General features: G+C 43.3%; 1 protein-coding gene across 1 annotated transcript in view; it reads left to right on the top strand.

The window, feature by feature from the left end:
* Positions 1 to 13,176, top strand: part of SLC6A20 (solute carrier family 6 member 20) — a 531,874-nt gene that overhangs the window by 275,823 nt on the left and 242,875 nt on the right. The window contains exon 7 of the mRNA XM_069613357.1: positions 12,401 to 12,563. Within this exon, the coding sequence (XP_069469458.1) occupies positions 12,401 to 12,563 (163 nt within the window). The remainder of the gene's footprint in view (positions 1 to 12,400; positions 12,564 to 13,176) is intronic.

Genomic DNA, 13,176 nt, shown 5'->3' with positions numbered 1-13,176 from the left:
AAAGTGCCACATTGTGATCTGATGTTAGACATTCCTATGTATATACATTAAAGTGCATAGTGCTTTAAATGTTCCTATGTCCATGAATTAAAGTGCCTCGTGCTAGTAGCCATAGGGCACAATTGTACTTAGACATATCATTTACATAAGACATTAGTTGTTTCTTTAGTTTAGATACTAATAAAAGGCCTGCAATGAAGCTTTTTATATATAAAAAAACAATTTTACAACCCAATTTTAAACAGAGGTTTCATAGTTTAGGGACCTGGCAATTCCAGTGAGAAGAGTGAGGAGAATTTGCTGAAAATATGTATCCACGCTTCTCCTCATCCTAGCCTATCTTCACCATGCACATGTGTAAATTCACCAAAATTTGTTAAAAGAAAAAATCACCAAAGTGTACTGCTCTAAAATTTAAAACCCCAACTGGGCTACTAAAAACACCAAAATACCAAAATTAGCGCCATGTTTCGTTACCCTAACTGAGACCAGAGAAGTTCTGACCAGGTCACACCCTTAGGAAAAATAACCAATAGAAATTTGGAGGTTTAAAAGAAAAGGGAAACAGATCATTTTCTCATTGGAGTAAATCCTTATGCAAAAATAAACTAAAAATTTAATTTGTTTATGTCAATGACACTCTCGTCATTTCATTTTCAATAGGTATGTCAGCCTAAAAAAGTATACATCTCTTCATCTATATTATGTCCTTTAGGATACTTGGTCCCAAAGTCTATAATGCAACATGTCTCTTTCGGACGGAGTGTCTTTTCTCTATCTCCGCCTCTCACATTTTGCTCAATTCTGTGAATGCCAAAGAAATGGAAATCCGCAAGATTGCAGTGATGATAGTCATAAAAATGTTTGGCCATTGGATAATTCGGGTCTTGGTGTAAAATGGCCCTCACATGTTGCTGAATTCTTATTTTGAGTTTACATTTGGTGCTACCTATGTACCATTTTTGACAGGTACATGAGATTATATACACCACATATTCAGTCTCACATGTGATTCTATCTGCAATCTTAATTGAGTCACCTGAAATCGGGTATATGTAGTTTGAACAACTCTTGGCATATTTGCAGATGTTGCATTTAGTGCATTTATAGAAACCTTGCTTCTGTTTGGTCAACCAGTTCTCTTTTGTGGATTTTGTTTCTTGTGCTAGGAAACTCTGGACCAGAGAATCTTTAAGCGAGCAATTGCGTCTGAGACTAATTTCTGGATAGGTTTTCAAAATGGGTGCAAGGTCTTTGTCCGCTCGTAAAATCTTCCAATGTCTTTGTAATATGCGTTTAATTTCAGATGTTTCATTATTATACGTAAGGATTAATCTTGTAGCATCATTGTCTTTATTGGACTCATTTGTTAAGCGAGTTCCTGTCAGCAGGTCAGATCTTTCTTTCTTCCTCGCTTTTATGTATGCTTTAGCAATGACCTTCTTTGGGTAACATTGACTCAGGAAACCCTTTGCTGCCATTTTACTATCATTGTCGTAGGCCTTCAAGGTTGAGCAATTCCTCCGAATCCTTATAAACTCACCATATGGAATGCTCCATATTAGATTTTTAGAGTGGCCACTAGTTGCATGCAAGGGTGTATTTGTACCAGTTGGTTTCCTGTGTAGTTCCGTGGTCAAGGTTTCATCCACAATTCGGAGATTCACATCCAGGAAAGTTAGAAAGGTTTTACTATGTGTTTCTGTGAACCTCAGGTTGTGGTCATTGTTGTTTAAAAGCTTTACAAATGTTATCCATGCTTTCTCCGATCCTTTCCATATTATGAAAAGGTCGTCAATGTACCTGAGCCACAAAACGATGTTATCAGTAGTTGTATAATTTTCTTCTGTCCATACATCTGAAGCCTCCCATGCTCCCATGGTCAGATTCGCATAAGAGGGGGCAAACGTTGTGCCCATTGCTGTGCCTTGCACTTGTCTATAGTACTCGTTGTTAAATATGAAAACATTATTCGTCAGACACAAATCTATCATCTGAAGAATCATCTTAGTGTGTTCCAAGAAATTTAGAGATCTAGTGTTCAGAAAACTTTCGCAGGCCTTTTTCCCATATTCATGCCCTATGGATGTATATAGGGAAACAACATCCATAGTGGCCATGATGTAAATGGTCTGCCAGGGCATGTTTTCAATATGTGTCAGGAAATCTGTTGTGTCCTTGATATAAGATGGAAGAGAGGACACAAAAGGAAAAAGTGTCTCATCTATGAATTTTGACATATTTTCGAGGGCGGAGCCCATTGAGGAAACTATCGGTCTGCCTGGAGGTTTCTCAATGTCCTTATGAATTTTCGGAAGAAAGTATATTGTCGGAATCACTGAGTTTGTTGTTCTGAGGAACTTACAGTTATCCTCAGTAAGGATCCCTCTTTCTTCCCATATTCCGAGGAAGTCTCTTAATTTGTTTTCTAGGGTTTTATATATACAGTGTCTAAAAGCAAATGTTGTTAAAACATTTTTATTGCACTAGTAGTAGGTTTACAGCCCTAATTAAGTTATTAACTCTCAGAAAAGTGCTTTCAAAAAACACTGGCAGGTAATTTGACTGCAAAGTTTGATAGTAACACTTGATTAAAGCAAGCTGAAAAAGTTCCCATGAGGGGTTGTTTTAGGCAGGAGGGGCAGTAGCTAGGTTGAGATAATTATAGGAGTTAGCATGGTCAATGGGTGGCCAAATAACCAAACAACACCTTTAAGATGGGTGTTGCCTATCACATGCCATTTCTCCGTAGTTATACTCTAGCACAATAGTGTTTGCTTCTAGTTGACACAAGCGCCACCTAATATCCCAAACTAAAAACAGACCTAGGTGGGATTCTCAGGCATAGCCATAGGATACACAAACATAAAGTAAAATTGCAGCACATAGACACACTGCCTGTAGCCCTTTGTAAAGCCAAACACACACACTCCCCTAACACTGTGCACACCAACAGCACACAATACCTCAGTTACTGCACTCATACACTGCTCTGAGCACTCTAAAAACACACTGCAAACATACACCTTCCCAGTACTACAGGGACACGCAAATCCACCACAGCACAACAGTGTACATACACACTATCCCTGCACTACACAGCATCTTTAAACATGCACTACTCCACCCACACACACAAAACATATATAGGCAGCAGGAATGGTACCTTTGCACCTGCTAACATCAACAGCGAGTTAATTCCACTACTACAGTGGCTAGCAAGTGCCTTTCCCATGCCTGCAAAAAAGCCCAAACTGTTGGCATTGCCAGTGCTTGTTTTTCAGGACATGACCCCACACCTGAACCCCTATTTCGCTCCATACTTTCTATAACTTCAACTAAAAACCCACATTCTTTGAGCGCTAGCAATCAAAGTTTGAACGCTGTCTCTCACTGAACTTTGCTTATGCGTATACATTATGGTGCACGGACCCCAGTGCACCGCAGTATAATGTGGGCTGCTCGGTTTAAAGGCAAGCATTTGCTCTTTTCGGGTGAACGGAAAATGTGGAAGTGTTGCCATCCCGCAGGCTAATCTACCTGGGGCTGCTTATAAAATCATTGAAACTGCTCTGGTTTCAAGGTGTGTTTTGACAACTCACATGACCAGTTTAGCCTTTTAATATCACATGAAACAAAAAGCACAACCACAGGTTACGCAAAAAATCCAGCACGTTATGCCTGAGTTGAAGTGTCTCTACATGGCATTCTGTGGCTTGCTTTGGCAAAGCTGAAAATAAACTTTCCATCCAGTTTCAGTTGAGCTAACGTATCACTTTCATTAGGAGATTTCATGTAAAGCACCACACCTTTCTGCAAAGGCAAATTAAAATACGCTACAGCTGGGTCGGACTCAAATGCATAATACATATATACAAGCTAAACCAACAGACATAGTGCTTATAAAGAAAGTGCCTGAAAACAGACCTCATTCACACATTTATATCAGACCAGTAGACTGGAACTCTCAAAAGACTGCTTTAAGAAAACTTTCACAGACACTTCAAGCACAAAGTTTAATAGTTAGGCTTGATAAAGCTAGCTCAGAGATTCCAACAGGATGTGTTTTAGGGCCTCATTACAAGTGAGGCGGAATGGGTTAACGGGCTCCGCTAATGGTGGCGGGCCCGTTAACACCATTCCGCCTCATTACGATGTCCCCTCACGGAACCTGGTAAGGACGCCTGGTAAAACCAGGCGTCATTACTGGGTCCCGGGAGGGAAAGAGGGAGCTAACAACGGGCCGGTCGTAACCGACCCGTTGTTAGCTCCCTCTCCCTTTCCCATTGAGTCCTATGGGGGCTCAGATGGGAATGGGGAAGGTCCGGGCCCGGGTTCCCAGAGGGAGGAATTACCGGGCCCTCCGAACTCGGAATGGCCCGGTAATTCCCCATTCTGGGAACCCCGTCAAGGAGCCCGGTTTGGCGGCAGCCATGCAACTAATAGCTCCATGGCTACGACCAAACTCGTAATGAGGCCCTTAGTCTTAACACCTGCTACCATCAGCATCCGTTTACTACCACTTTTTGCAGAGCCTAGCAAGAGCCTTTCCTATGCCTGCACAAAAGCACAAACATAAACGTAAATTGTACCACAGAATAATAGAATACTGCATAGGGGTTATTCATTTCAGCAGAAGGGCGCTCTCATTTTTGGTAAATGTTTAAACGCGTGTGGTTTCAACTTAAAACAGGATGGCCTGATTCATGGAAGTGTTTTATAATGGCGCAATCCCATAGGAAAACGATCCTTGAATCAAGCCCGAAGTGTAACATGCATGCATTAACCGCACAATTTAAATTATACATTATTTATATAGAGGGACAGTGCTGGAAATAGTGTGGTATGGGGTGGAGGTGTGTTGATGGGGGCTGGGGTGCTGGAGGAGGGTCTGTGAGGGGATTTTTCCCCTTTATGTTGTTAGCCGTCCCGGTTTTTCGTCCTGAAATTGTGGTCACCCTAGCTCACAAGAAGACCAATATTAACCCTAAATGCACTACATATGTGAGCAAACCAGGATGTGTATAAACCAGAGGTCGAAGTGGGCAGGAGCGGTCGGGAGCAGTGCTCCTATACTTTTTATTTTTAAGTTTCACCGTTCCTATACTTTTATTTAAAAAGAAACCGTTCCAGAATGGTTACATTTTAAAACAAAACTGTAGGAAGAAGTTGAAACTTGCACTGAACATTCCCTTAAAGAGCAAGTGTGTTTGGGGTTTGGATTGTGTGTCGGAGGGGGTGCAATGATGGGGTTTGTGGGGAGCGGGGCAGGCCAGCAGGGAACATAGTTCCACCTCTTCTTTTCGTACACTTCGGCCACTGGTATAAGCACCTCCTTGCCATTGGAAGGCTAAGCACAAAGGTTTCAAGCATCCCCGCAGATATAGCCCTCCTTCAGGGCAATGCATTGTAACTTTGCTGTTCCTGCCCTCCCCGTCGCACCAAAGAGAAGCCGGAAAACAATCATGAAAGGCGCTCTCTGAACTACCACCCGCACCGACCCCCCACCCCCACCTGCACCTGCACCAAATGCTTTCATACTCGAGGGCCGGTTTGTTGACATCATGGGTGTCTGTGGAGAAGCGTGTGCACTGGCGACCTCTATTGACAGTATACACATAATTCAGCTTATAAAACTGCATTGGGCATAGAAGCAGAAACGGCCAGCTTACTGCAGATTTCAGTCAAGCAGCTGATCAAACCGGCACCGTATTAGAACGAGTCCGGTTTGGGAAGAAAACCTAAAAATGACGAAAAGCCATATGCCAGAAACTCACATATTCTTAAACGTGAAACCGTGCGGGTAACTACATTAAGAACATTTTAAAATGTTTGCATCAATGCTTGCGACCACTGGTTATCCCCGTGCAGTTCCAAACCCTAGATTTGGAACCCAAATATAGTGGCTTTAGATGGTGCTTGCTAGCACGATTCTTGTCATTTTAAGATGTTATAAATACATAGAGGGACAGGTCGGGGAGTGGCGTGGGGTGTTACCACAATGCCAATCGTGTAGAGTCAGAAATCAACTCGGCCACTGGCCACTCCAAATTTCACAAGAATCGATGGTCGATTTTCACGTCCCCAATTAAAGAACGGGGGCAAGGCCTCCAACATTAGGGTGCAGTTGGGAGGACCTTGGATAAGTGCGAGTATACACAAATGGGGGTGGCCAGCAACAAGGGAGGCAATCACGTGCACTGTGCTAAGGTGCAGCGTAGACCGTGCTAAAATGCAGTGCAGAGAGACAGGATTCACTTGGAGCCACCCGTTTAACAAAGATGAAGCACTTTTCACCACATGGATAAAAATAAGGAGGGGGTGAAAGGCAAAACAAAAATATTCATAGACAGGTCCAAGAACAACGTACAGCCTAGTGCCAGCGCTAGACGCGCACGTCTTGATACAAAGCATTCAGTAGCACGGATAATCTTCAATAATGCAACATAACCGTAGGTTTTACTCATGCCGATAATGCTTGACTATACCAATGATCAGACATGATCAGAGTACACGGCTTTCAATGCGAATACACATGCAAGAATGCAATTATATGAACTTGCATGACATTGGGCCTCATTTTAAGTTTACCGGTCTGGGAACTACGGTACCGGTAAGCATGCCCGGTACTGTAGTTACCGGACTAGCAAACTACGAGTTGTGCTCGCGGGTGCCTTTCTGCCTGCTAGGTCGGACCTGGCAGGCAGAAAGGCACCCACGAGCACAGCATGTCGGATGCACCGGCACCGTTTAAAAACCCCTATAGGGCCGAATGGGAATGGGGAGAATCTTTTTTCTTGTGCCCACAAATGGGCAATTACCGGGTCTGGCAGGGGCGTAATGAGGCCCATTGTCCATCGTTACACCCACGCTCTATATCATTCAGCTCTCCAACAGCCATCTTAATTCTGAAATTATATTTCTGATATTAAGTACATAGTGCCATGTAACACGATGCAAGTTCACACTGTAACCAATGCCAATCCACAATTTGCTGCTAATTGTTTGCGTGTGTGTTAGGCAGAATTACATGCAGTACCCTTTGGGAACACTACACACAATTAAAGGCATGGTCTAGTAAAACATTTTATTTAAAAAATAGATAGGCAACATAAAAAAAAAATACTAGCATTCTCTTTTTTAAAACTTCCTATGTAAAATTTTGAGCTATTCAAGCTCAAAATTCGCAAAAGCAAGCACATGGGCGCATCCATTTTGTGAAATGGAGGCCCTCCTGTGCTGGCTTTTGCTTTTGCGGCACTAATGAAGGAAAAGCCAGCCAGCTGTAGTAAACAAAAGCTACCGCTGGGTGGCTTTCCCTTCATTAGCGCTGTACGCGGAGGACGGGGACCGGAGACCAGAGCAGGAAAGCTGCAGCTGAATCTCGGTAAGTGCTATGTATTTTTCTTTTTAAAATAAGAACTAGCTGCATTTTTTTTCCTAAGTTTTCATGGCTGGAGGAGCCCAGAAAACTTAGAAATAAAACCGCAGCTTTAAAAACGTATTTATGTTTGCGGTCGCTTTTCAAGCGACCGCAAACATAAATACAACGTTATTGTGTTGGAAAACACTGCGGTTTTTCTTTCCAAGTTTCTCAGGCTCCTCCAGCTCGGAGGAGCCTGAGAAACTCGGAAAGAAAAACCGCAGCGTTTTCCAACACAACCGCGTTGTGTTTCTGCCTGCTGTGGCTATCACTTTGGGTCCCAAATGGGAAATGCTAAATGCTGCGTTGTGTCTGCCTAAATCCTCTGAGCCGGAGGAGCCTGAGAAACTTGGAAAGAAAAACCGCAGCGTTTTCCAACACAATAACGTTGTATTTATGTTTGCGGTCGCTTCAAAAGCGACCGCAAACATAAATTCAACGTTTTTAAAGCTGCGGTTTTATTTCTAACTTTTCCGGGCTCCTCCAGCCCGGAAAACTTAGGAAAAAAAACGCAGCTAGTGCTTATTTTAAAAAATAAATAAATAGCACTTACCGAGATTCAGCTGCAGCTTTCCTGCTCTGGTCTCCGGTCCCCGTCCTCCGCGTACAGCACTAATGAAGGGAAAGCCACCCAGCGGTAGCTTTTGTTTACTACAGCTGGCTGGCTTTTCCTTCATTAGTGCCGCAAAAGCAAAAGCCAGAACAGGAGGGCCTCCATTTCACAAAATGGATGCGCCCATGTGCTTGCTTTTGCGAATTTTGAGCTTGAATAGCTCAAAATTTTACATAGGAAGTTTTAAAAAAGAGAATGCTAGTATTTTTTTTTATGTTGCCTATCTATTTTTTAAATAACATTTTTTACTAGACCATGCCTTTAAGACTACAGGTGTAAGCACAATCTCACCTTTGACACAAGCCTGTACTACACAGTTGTGTGGTAGCAGTGGCTGAGCAGCCAGACTTATCTCAGGAGGGATGTGAGCAGTACAAGAGGTTACACAAAGGACTTGTAATCACAGTAGTTCAAGCAAACAATTACTCAAGGTTTCTTGGTAAAAAAAATATACATTTATTTACACATTCAGTTAGAAAACATTCCACTAGTAAGAAGCAGCTCAATATCGCACTATAATACACAACCAATCCATTTCTGAACAAGGTAGGCTCCACTGAAGTGGGAGCAAAATGGCACTTGAGTAACTTTCAAAAGGGGTAGAAAGACACAGGTTATAAAAATCAAAACACAATTACTTTCAGAGGCAGGACAAATAGATTCAGTTCACTACAAGAGGCAATTCAATTCTATAGGCCTGGGCCAAAGTCAATGGTTCAGCGGCTTGGATAGGATAGCACAGTTCTGGTAGTAAACGGTTAAGTCGTCTTAGAAGTAGTTTGCTAGAAAAAGAGTTATATGTCGGGTTAGGAGTGAACAAGACCCCAAAGTTGGGAACGTTTCACAAACTTTCACTGTGGCAGAAAGTATTTCCACACCGCGCTTGCACAGTACCTTATGGATGAAGAAAAGGTGTAGTTGAGGCAGTTGTTACCGGCAGTTCCTGCATATCTCGCTGTTCCTGAGTTTCAGTCATGGGTTCAAGAAGGAGGACGTCGGGAGGTTCCTGCACTGCCCATGGAAGAGGCCACAAGCTTGGCTAAACGTCGGTTTAAGGTGTGAGTGCCTTAAAGTCCAAAAACTGGTATCCTTCTCACTGGCTACCCGGTTTTCAACAGCACTCTGAAGAAAATTCAACCAGTATGGAGACGGTGTCCAGGTGGCTTGCGAATTGGTTGTTCCCACCAGCTCAATGGAAGAAGTCGTCCTTGAAGGGCTTCTCTGTCGAGGGAGTTTCAGGCAATTCGTACCTGCAGCAGGGCTTCACCGGGAAAACCAATGGTCCGGGAGTTGCAGCAGTCGTCTTCCTTCAGCTCGTCTTCGGTTCTTTCGTTCCAGTGGTCGACTCTGCCTTCGAAGTCCCAGAGACCTGCTTTTAAACAGTTTTCTCTCATTCATTCCAGCCTAGCTGCCACTCACCCAGCAGGGTGGCTGTCCTTGCTGGACAGTCAGCCAGCCAATCACACCAGTGTGCATTCAGATCTCCTAGGAGAATAAGCACAGGGAGTTTCGGGCACCTCCCTCACATCCTGTCCACCCCAGATACTCAGGCGCCAGAGGAGGGCTTCGGCACTGAAGCCTGCCAAAGGGCATCGAACAAAGGGACCAAACCTGGTTTGGCACGCAGAGACAAACACTAGAAGGACCTTTCCTAAAAGAAACTGCAGAAAAGGATGACCGGAGTCTGTTTTTATAGAGGGGTCTTGGGCGCCATATTGAAAAACATGGCTGACTCGATTTTTAGCTACCGGTGTTCGCGGTTGGGAAAAATCATTGTAGTTTGTTCTAAAACCACTGCCACCAGCCATTTCAAGAGGAAAGGGTAACATTTGACTGTTACATGAGTGTTTAGACATAGGGGATGCTAGGCAACCCCTCCAGCACTCTATAGGAAGATAGTTTGTGCTGGGTCTATGAATTTAAAAAGACTAGCAAAGTCAATTTAACTTTACATGCACTGGGAGACGGTAGGCAGTCCCAGAGAAGATATTTAAACCTTGGGAAGCCTAAAATACATCCTTGTGTACTGCACTGAAGGTGCTGTGAGACACACAAAAAGATTATGCCTATGGAGTTTGTCTAAAAACTCCATATGCAAAGAACACAAAAGTAAAACACACATCAAAATACATGAAAGAGTGGTACAAAAGGCTCACACTCTTTCCAGGTAAAAATTTAAATACTAAAAATCCAGCAAAGTTGCTGGGGGTCTCAAAAGGTAAGGGAAATTAGCACATTCTTGAGAATTCTCCCTAACAGTGTGCCACGCAGTAATTATAAAAAACATTCAAATGTAGTGTAAACTTTATAGGTCACGCGTAAAAAAGAAGAAAATAAATGGGGTTACTTTTTCAATAGGGGACGTTGTGATGGCCAGTGTGTCTGTGCACGCCACCAGCAGAAGGCCACACACGAAGTTCGTGCTGAAGCAGCCGAGGTATAAGCCCACACATCGTGTGCCCCTAACTGCAGGGCGCAAATGATGCAAGCTGCGTGCACACAGCGTCAGGTCAGGACTTTACCCTCGCCCCCCACCCCAAGGGGTTCCATATACAGACGCGTGCACCCCTGGAATTCGTCCACACCACCAATGCACAGAACAGATGTTAAATGGAAGGGAGCAAGGGGGGACAAGGAATGCACACCCCCATGCTTGCCTGGTACAAGCAAGTGGATTGTACCAAATGTAACACAATGACTCAAAGGAGACCCTCTCGTCAAACAAACTCCTGTAAGGGCATCTTGGCCAGGACACTGATTTCATCACAAGAACCATAACCACAGCGAATAGAAAATGTGACCATGCTGCTAAGGGGCCGTGGTGGCAAAGAAAGGATTATGCATAACAGTCAGCGCTAGCGGCCGGACACAATACCTTGCTGCTATAGACAATCTGGTCCCAGTCAACCTTGGAAACGCCCACCACTTGACCTGGGGCTGCCAGAGGCAGCCCTGGGGCAAAGCGCAGCAGAGGCTGACATGGTGCCAGGAGCCAGTGTGTGCTGGAAATAGGGGGGGATGCTGCTCGACCCAGACAAAGAGAAAAAAGGCAAAATCGACCGATGTGCAGCTACCCCAAGCACATAGGCAAGCACCAGCAACGCCAGCAACTTCCCCTTCCCCCAAAACCCTGGCCAGGATATGCCCTCTACGCCCGGCCGCATTAACAACGTTAACAACATTAATCCGCCGCCGGCACAGATTTCTAAATAAAATTATTAAATTAAAATGGCAAAAACAATTCAATGTAAAGATAAGATTTATTTTACAACAGGCAATTCTAAGTAAAGCACATTGCCTTATCACAGACAACAATGCAGTTCAACAAACAAAACACACAGCTTTACCTCTCTCCTCAAATTTTCAGCAAAGCACACATCAGCTCTCTTCAAATGTCGAAAGAAAATGGCTTACTAGAAGCACAATGTCTTACTTGTACTAAGAAACACACAAGCACATCCAATCACATCATTAACTGCACAACCAATCAGGTGCTCCTTACACCAAAATCACTCCACCAATCCTCCACAAGTTACTACTAAATGTACATTTTCAGAGGCATTTTAAACCGAAATGTCACTATTATACTACCTTTTTATTTTTAATAAAAAATGCTGTTGTAAATATATTTTAAAGCATCAATCAAGTCAAATAACTTTTAAATAACATTAACAGATAGCAGCCACCATTTTGGAAGTAGAAATGGCTGACAAATTCCCCACACAATACAAATTCAGCCAAAGAGTGCAAAAAGAGGTATGGTTGGAAAGAAAATGGGTGGGAATGGGAGGAAAATCTTATAGATTTCACTTAGGAATGGAAGTTAAATGGGTAGGACACATAGCTAAACTACATAAATCCATCCTCATATATCATCTGCATTGAAAAGCATTACAAACATACATGCAAAACCCCTATTTCAAACAATTATGTTCAAGCTCTTATTTTCATGACACTAGTTTTGGCTTTAAAGGTAGCACTATCAGCACCACATAATAAGCGAAACTAAAAACAGGATAGGACGAAAATGTCTAATCCCATCATTGCGAACCCACAAATGTATTTTTTTTTTCGTCAAATGTTTGATAATATAGATGTATTTGGGGTATGGGTATTGTTTAGGTATGGGGATGTCGTGGGGGCAGCAGGAGTCTCCCCCTGCATTTATTTGTAAGTAGAGGTGCAAAAACTCGAGAAACAATGTTTGACATTTTTGGAATTCGCAGTAAAAAATGCACAGTGAACATAGATCCTGGAAAAAGCTATTTTTTTGTTATTATGAAATATGTGCCCTAGCGTCCATTAAAGGGTAGTATCATATTTTTGTCATGCAAGAGTAAAACTAGTGTGATTTTGCTTTACAGGGTAATGCTGCTGCTCACTAACACCTTTGACCTGAAAGAGGACGCCATTAATATGGATAACCTGGAACACATGAAAAGCTACTTGAACTCCACCTACCCACAGGAATATGCTGCAGTGTTTCCACAAATTAAAAACTGCAGCTTAGAAAGTGAACTGGACACGGTAAGCCTCTCGTTTCCAAAGTCTTAACTTGTGGATCCCTTCATCTGTCACTCTTCTGAAATCTGGACACCTTCCTATTCACTATGCCCTGGTGTCATGCATTGTATAACATACATGGATAAAAAACAATTTCTAATTTGTATTAGTGCTAACCTCCCTTCAGTTTTTGATCATTTATACTGTGACATTGTCAAATACAGGAGGGTAGGCGTGCTTCCCCAAGACCCAAAGAGGCAGGTGGAGCATTGTTCACAACCTGCTGCAGGCCCTGGGGGCAATGTAGCCTTGTGAATCTATGCCCGATCTTGCTACAAAGAAACTGCTCCAGGACCCCTGAACGTTCCGAACCTGCGCAAATGTTAGCCTCAAGAAGTTTGGCTCACAAGTCCCTCCTCGTAGTGTCCCACGAAACACATTTTTCAACCGCCTGAAAACAACCATCTGCAAGTGACCCACGAGTGTATAGAGTGCACACAGTGAGGTGCATTGCCCTCCAAAGTGAGCCAGGGTAGCTTGTGGTTCAGGCCCAAGAGCAGAGGACTGCATTGACATGAAAGTTCGGTAACAGGAGCATCTTTTGGCGTCAGGAGTCAGGAACAATAGGCCACCTGAC

This window comes from Ambystoma mexicanum, chromosome 5p, assembly GCF_040938575.1.
Source record: "Ambystoma mexicanum isolate Mex_15411 chromosome 5p, UKY_AmexF1_1, whole genome shotgun sequence".
NCBI lineage: Eukaryota > Metazoa > Chordata > Amphibia > Caudata > Ambystomatidae > Ambystoma > Ambystoma mexicanum.
This window is presented reverse-complemented; position numbering and strand designations above follow the sequence as displayed.